At 39.1% G+C, this 6,946-nt stretch overlaps 1 protein-coding gene across 2 annotated transcripts; it reads left to right on the forward strand.

The window, feature by feature from the left end:
- Positions 1-2,462: 2,462 nt before the first annotated feature.
- Positions 2,463-6,815, forward strand: lim2.2 (lens intrinsic membrane protein 2.2). 2 transcript variants are annotated; one of them, XM_019875151.1, is made up of 5 exons: positions 2,463-2,809; positions 3,648-3,855; positions 4,945-5,085; positions 5,204-5,338; positions 6,692-6,815. In XM_019875151.1, the coding sequence occupies exons 2-5, from the start codon at positions 3,678-3,680 to the stop codon at positions 6,760-6,762; spliced, it is 525 nt and encodes a 174-aa protein (XP_019730710.1). In that variant the 5' UTR covers positions 2,463-2,809; positions 3,648-3,677; the 3' UTR covers positions 6,763-6,815. The 2 variants fall into 2 exon arrangements, with proteins under 2 accessions (XP_019730710.1, XP_019730712.1); XM_019875153.1 differs by having other exon boundaries at positions 2,463-2,711.
- The last annotated feature ends 131 nt before the right edge of the window (positions 6,816-6,946 follow it).

The raw sequence follows: 6,946 nt of genomic DNA on the forward strand, positions 1-6,946 counted from the left end.
AAAAGCAGTGCCACAGACATTGGCAGGAGAACACGCGGACAAGGTGATCCAGTGTCGATGGCATCCCAAAGACCGAACCTTCCTCTCTTCCTCCGCTGATCGGACTGTCGTCCTCTGGGCTCCCAACCCCTGAGAGAGTCTCGGGAAACTCACGGCAAAATCAGTAGCGAGCACTCAATCGGGCATGAAGTATATCCCAGTGTGGGATCACAAAAAAAAATAAATAAATTGCATTTGTTTGTATTTCTGTGTCTTAAGATGTCCATGCTGTTGGTTCATGCAGCGTATAAAACCTGATTTGTTTTATGCTCATCAAATCATGCTGTCATTGACGTCAAAAGATATTTTGTTTGGGTATAGAAGAGAGCAAATACTTTCAGCAGCAACATGGAGGTGTATGACCATCACGAAATGTACAATTTGTTGAGCATACACTGGTTTGAAATAGTGTAGTTGTATGCTGTGCTTGTATGCACACAAATAATCAGACGATTGGATTGTAACTTGCACTTTAAATCCGGAGATTGTATTTGAGCTTGTCACGGCGAATTGAGTTTCGCTAAAAGAACCGCAAACGGGAGTAAACCTGTGACAAAACCTTAATAGAATGAAAAGTAAAACAATGACTTCAAAATATTTAAAATGCATATTTAATACCATCCTGCAGTAGAAAGGGGTTGTCCTGTTCCCTTCATTGACAAATTACAAAAGATTGATATTAATGGAGTTTCGCTAAAAGAACCGCAAACGGGAGTAAACCTGTGACAAAACCTTAATAGAATGAAAAGTAAAACAATGACTTCAAAATATTTAAAATGCATATTTAACACCATCCTGCAATAGAAAAGCATTGTCCTATTCCCGTTGGATTACGAAACTTCATTGACAAATTACAAAAGATTGATATTAATGGACTCGAATGCTGTGCTGAAGAATTTATTACATTATGTGCCTTTTTAACCATTCTTTTTTTTAACCAACCAAGAGATTTTGAATTGGAATACTAAGTGATTGATGTATTTATGCAGGTTTATCTAGTTTTGCCGTATATTGTATGGACCTTGACACATGCACATTTTTGTAATGTTGCTCACTCTGCACATTTTATGTCTGTGTTATTGGAAGTATGAACTGAATGAAAAGTGGGTAACATGATCACATTGCACAATGTGAAAAGGAGCTAGCCATTTACTTGTTGAACGCATCAATTTGTCGATGTGTCACATGCGTTTGGTTGCACACAAATGGAATTCACGGTTTGCACCTTTAGGACAGTCGACTGGTCTTTACAGGTGTCTTTGAAATCCCAACACATTTGATACTGAGTCAAAGATTAGCACAATTTATCTTTCTTGTAAGATGAGGTGATATTGAAATAAGAAATATTGTGATGAGAGTTTATTGACTGAGCAAAAGCCGTGCCCTTTTGGAGTGAAGATGTCATGTGGGATGCTGAATAATCTTCAAATAGCAGTCTTTAAAAGAATGGTTAGCATGCATTCTGTGACTTCTCAGTCCAACCCTGCATCCATTTCCCACCACGTACCCTGTCTGTGGGCAAACCGGGGCCGTATAACCCAACTAAAATGTGGGGCTTTTTTTTTTTTTTAATTCAGCCACTTTAAATTAAGAGATTGTGCGCAGGGAAATGTGACCATAGCGACTCGATTTAGCTACTATGCAGAAAGCTGTTGGTTTGATTGACAGAAGATTGTGCACAGGAAAATATGACCATAGCAGCTCGATTTAACTACTATGCAGAAAGCTGTTGGTTTGATTGACAGAAGATGTGTCAACAACTGTCCCAAACTCCCTCACTTGATTTGCACAATGTCTCACTTCAACCATTACAACCTCAGCTTACCTTACGCTACGAATAGTTTGTATGTTGAAATACTTTTAATTGGCGCGTGTTGTCGTCAGCGATGTTTGTGCCACACGTCTCGTCATTGTTGGTCACAGTGGGATCTTTTATTGTGCTGTCTTACCTGCCAGAGGGCCATCTGAGTTCAATGGGCTGAAATAAAACAATGTCATGAGAATTAACGGGGCATTAAATGAATGTTTCTCTGAGGCGAACAATTTGTGATGATAATATTGCATGTGAGGACCTCCCGCCTGTCTTTTTTGTCCAACTTCATGATAAAGCGAAGCCTTTTCAACTCACCCAAAAGTACACCTTTTTTCTTCTAGTTACTTTTTGGACTCAATCACAGTAAATTATTGTGAGAAAGCCTCCCTGGTATAAAGGTAAAGTATCAATGGAATTGCCTAAATTTGAACCTTTCATTGTAAGGCCTTGATTGAATCCTTTGAACCACAACTAAGCCTCTCTTCCTTACGAATGGAAATGACAAAGTGGGTTCTTTGCGGTTCATATTTTCCATGATTATGATGGCAACATTATAGATTTAGTACCGATAATAGGCTATGAATGAAAGGTCAAGTTCAACTCTAAAATTATTTTGTGATGAAAGCCATATGTTCATGTCGTGGAGTTTGTATGCCAAAAACATAGGGGACAGATAGGTTTGTTGCATGGATAAAGGTTATTAGAGGGTAAAATAGAGACTGTCATCACTAACATGCTGCGCTCGATCATTCGCCCCTTTGTGAGGGGGGACAATGCAAGCCAATGGTTGGGGGCTTAAAAAGCATACGCACTCTGTTCAACCCAGCCAGCCTGCAAGGACCACCCAACCAAGCAAGAGGTATCACAACATGCTGGACTTTTTAGCATATCTCTGCTCTTTGGATATTTTCTTTCAAGTTCCAAAAGTCAACATTTTGAAGAGCCTCAGATCTTAAGGTGAAACTGCCGCTGACATCTGGAGCTTGTTTGCTTTGCTCCTTTGTTTGGTTTGGTTTTAAATAGGTTTAACTGGGCTCAAAATATACATTTTTTTTTATGTAGTAGACTGATGTATTGTTTGTTTTTTTATTGTTTTTATAGTCTAGTGTTTTAATTTAGCAGGGAAGCGTAAATAATCACAATCATCAGATTGTGTTTGGTTTGACCTATACGGCGACTGCTGACACCTCACTTGTTCATTATTGGCAGATGAGTGTGCGTTGCACAAAGGGAAGAAGTGAACAATGGCTCGGAGCTGCCTATCACGCACTCTAATTGTCAGTCCGCTTTGAGGTCAAGTGTTTCGCTAGCCTCAACCCATTTCACTAACCTTGGAAAACATTTGAGGTGGAAAACATTTGCTTTTTTTTTTTTTAGAATTGCTACACTTTCTCATGGAGGTTGCGAGTGAATTCGCTGTCGTAGTTTTTTGTGCAATCAAACTATGAGTGCCAACCGTACGTAAGAGCTCTGTCTCATATTTGCGACTGAGAGCGAACCAAAATGTTAGAAACGACTAACGAGAAAAATTGGATTTCGATAGAATGAGCAGCGGTACCTAATGTTGTGGTCAGTAAGTGTAAATTGAGGCGGCGTTTAAATTTAGCAGTGTAACGATTGAGTTATAACAACATTCCACAGAAACTTGAAACTCCATCAAAAATAACATCCATTACTCTATTATCACTGTGTCTGATGAATAATTTCTCGCTACATATTTAAGCAATCCCACAACAAGACAAAGGGAGCTCCTCTAATTGGTCCTTCACTCTCATCCTCTGCCTTGTGAGTTCAGGAGGAGAGAAGTTCTGCCGACTTCTCCAGCATGCTGTACACTTTGGCCGGAGGAGGCACACTTTGCGGCGTGGCTGCATTAGTGCTCCTAATTGTCTCCACGGCGACCGACTTCTGGATGCAGTATCGTTACTCGGGGAGCTCAGCCAATCAGGGCCTTTGGAGGTTTTGCATCAACCACAAATGTCATGCTCACACCATCACTGTAGGTAAGGCCTTCCAGGATTTGTGAGGTGACAAGACAACCGTTGAAAAGACGTTTTTCGAGATGTAAGATGTCATTCTGGCGATTGTGTGCACGTTAATTTGTCAGCCAAAATCTGATACACGATCTCTGTCCCGTGCCAGTGAACTCAACTCACCTCACAACAAGCAGTTGTTTGCCAAAAACAGGTGCCTCATGTTGATTAATGAGTTGAATTCCACTTTCAGTTGAAGGTCACTGTCCAACAAAATATGCAGCCAGGAGAATTACACTTGGTGTATGTAAAACATATCTGTATTTGCCTTGGTCAAGCCTGCATAGTTTCATGCTCATAACCAATGTAAAAAGCAGAGCGCTCAGGTGTCGTGGTGTTATTAACCTTTTACATTACTCATTACATTACATTTCATACACTGCGCACAGCAAATTGATGAATAATGGCTGTTATTGTTGATTACATATGACAACTTGACTTTTTGGTTCAGACTTTAGCAAGCATCATGGAACTTGACATGCTTGATTTGCTTTCGCGGGCCACATAAAATGATGTGGCAGGCCAGATCTGGCCCCCGGGCCTTGACTTTGACATCACGCAATAGAACAATACTTACAGAAATTCAGTATATTCTATATTTTTTCTGGGGAAAAAAATGGTACTACTGCAGCCGACTGAGGACCGTCTTCATGCATATCAGTATTTCTATAATATGATCACAGCAGGAGGAGCAGCCCGATGAATATGATACACAGTTTCATTCCATACATTATACTGTATTTAGTTATTTTATTACATTATGTTTTTTATATATAAAGCACAGTACTCTAGAGGGCTATTTTCATTATTGAACCTTGTAAAAAAAATTGGAGGGGCGTGGGAGCGCTGAATTTGTTATTAATTTCATTTCCATTCATTTCAATGGGTAAGGATGATTTGGGATACACATTTTTTTCAGTTATGAGTGTTCACGGAACAAAGTATCTCATAGCACCTCAATATTGTGTTTTCTGACATCTCTCAACTGAAAATGTGTTGATTGAATGTGATTTTTTTTTTTTTGTGGAAACATTAACCAAGTGACCATGTGACCCTCAGCCTTTTGGGATGCAACTCGCGCCTTCATGTTGCTGGCTGTGCTCAGCTGTTTTGCTGGCGTGGTGCTCGGGCTGAGTGCTTTCACCAATGGTACCAAGAACAAGAGGGTCCGCATGGGTGGCATTGCCCTGGTCCTCTCAGGTGACACAGAAAATATCCTTTTCCATGAACTCTTCTGCACATCAGCATTTCCATTCCACACATTACAACTATCTCAATGCGATATCTGGTACAGTAGACTTATTGATGCCTCCCTCAGGTTTTCTTGCTCTCTTGGCTCTCTCCATCTACACGGGAGTGACAGTGACTTTCTTCGGGAAACGCTTCTTGGACTGGCGATTTTCGTGGTCCTACATAATCGGCTGGGTGGCCATAATCCTCGCTTTTGCAGCAGGTATTTCTGATTGTTCTCATTATTTATTGTATGTGTGGTGATGGAATTCAGCCATTAATGTGGATGATCGAAACCTTGCTTGGTACACTCACTGCCCACATATAGTGATGCAGTGGACCCCCACTAAATTTTTGAAAAAATGATTAAAAAAATGCCAATAATTAAAAACCACCCCTCACCCAAAAAAGAAAAAAATACCCACTGATAGGCAAATTTGCAGATGCCAAACTGGGAATTTATGATATGTTGTGCACGATGTTGGCAGTTTGATAAATTGCCCCTCTTATGTCCATCATTCAAAGCAGCTCGCACAATGATGCAGTACAGCTTCACACCTCTGCAAATGCTAACTGCAACAATATACTTTACGTACTTTAACATAAAGTCTTAAAATGTGACTTTTCTAACAATGTGAATTAAAATGCAGTGGAATAATTACAGTATATCGAGGACTTTTTGATACAACTCTTAGCAACAAATATTAGCATATGTAAACTAGGCAGCATTTTGATGGCATAGTCTTTTTTCTGTTTGTTTTTACTTTTTAACTGTTTTACACACTTGACGTGTCCACACAAACTGTGGTTTCACTTCTGGTTTATTTACAATGATGGAATGTACAATGCTTAAAAAATTAGTGAGACATCTGTCATAAAAATTAAACAAGACGATCCGGTGTCACAAGGTGCTTTAATGTTCTTTTGATTTCAGTGAGCTTTTAGTGTTCATAATTTCTAACAGGAATTTCAAACTGGGATGCCAGAAATCACATTTAACATTTAAAACTAGTTTTCCCCGAACAGTTTTTGAATGATGAAAATAAACATACCGTAATTCGACATCTTAATAGATAAATGATCATTTTCTTTACTGTTGTTTCCAGTTTTTTGAAAGTCATTTTGAACTGTGAAAGGTTTTATAGTGTCCTTACATTTACAATTCATTAAATCTTTCCTTGAAATCAAAACAGATTCCATTTTCAATCTTGTTATTGTCATGTCACTGACACACGTGTAATAACAACTCTCTATGTCTCATCCACTTTAGGTGTGTTTCAGCTGTGTGCTTACCAGCGAGATGCCAGAAATCACATTTAACATTTAAAACTTTTTTTGAATGATGAAAATAAACATACCGTAATTTGACATCTTAATAGATAAATGATCATTTGCTTTACTGTTGTTTCAAGTTTTGCGAAAGTCATTTTGAACTGTTAAAGGTTTTATAGTGTCCTTACATTTACGATTCATTAAATCTTTCCTTGAAATCAAAACAGATTCCATTTTCAATCTTGTTATTGTCATGTCACTGACACACGTGTAATAACAACTCTCTATGTCTCATCCACTTTAGGTGTGTTTCAGCTGTGTGCTTACCAGCGAACACAAGCAGAACCTTCACCTTCAAATGTTCCTGACAGTTGAACGACAGCACACTGATGCTTGTCTGTAGTTAGAATAAAGTCAAATCATACCCATCCTGTGTGTTTTCTCTGATACATAAAAATAAAATACGGTAATTTCGGCGACATATGGTCGGGACAGTCTACTCTCAAACATTCCAAGTGATATATCCTGAAGCCCCCCCCCCCCCCCCCCCCACAAACAA

This window comes from Hippocampus comes, unplaced genomic scaffold (genome assembly GCF_001891065.2).
Source record: "Hippocampus comes isolate QL1 unplaced genomic scaffold, H_comes_QL1_v1.1 scaffold132, whole genome shotgun sequence".
Taxonomy (NCBI): domain Eukaryota; kingdom Metazoa; phylum Chordata; class Actinopteri; order Syngnathiformes; family Syngnathidae; genus Hippocampus; species Hippocampus comes.

What these genes read in the sequence shown, in the direction of transcription:
- lim2.2 (XM_019875151.1), top strand. Translation starts at nt 3,678, where the DNA reads ATGCTGTACACTTTGGCCGGAGGAGGCACACTTTGCGGCGTGGCTGCA. An exon ending in TGCTCACACCATCACTGTAG is followed by an intron (nt 3,856 to 4,944) that starts GTAAGGCCTTCC and finishes TGTGACCCTCAG; the next exon opens with CCTTTTGGGATGCAACTCGC. An exon ending in AATCCTCGCTTTTGCAGCAG is followed by an intron (nt 5,339 to 6,691) that starts GTATTTCTGATT and finishes CATCCACTTTAG; the next exon opens with GTGTGTTTCAGCTGTGTGCT.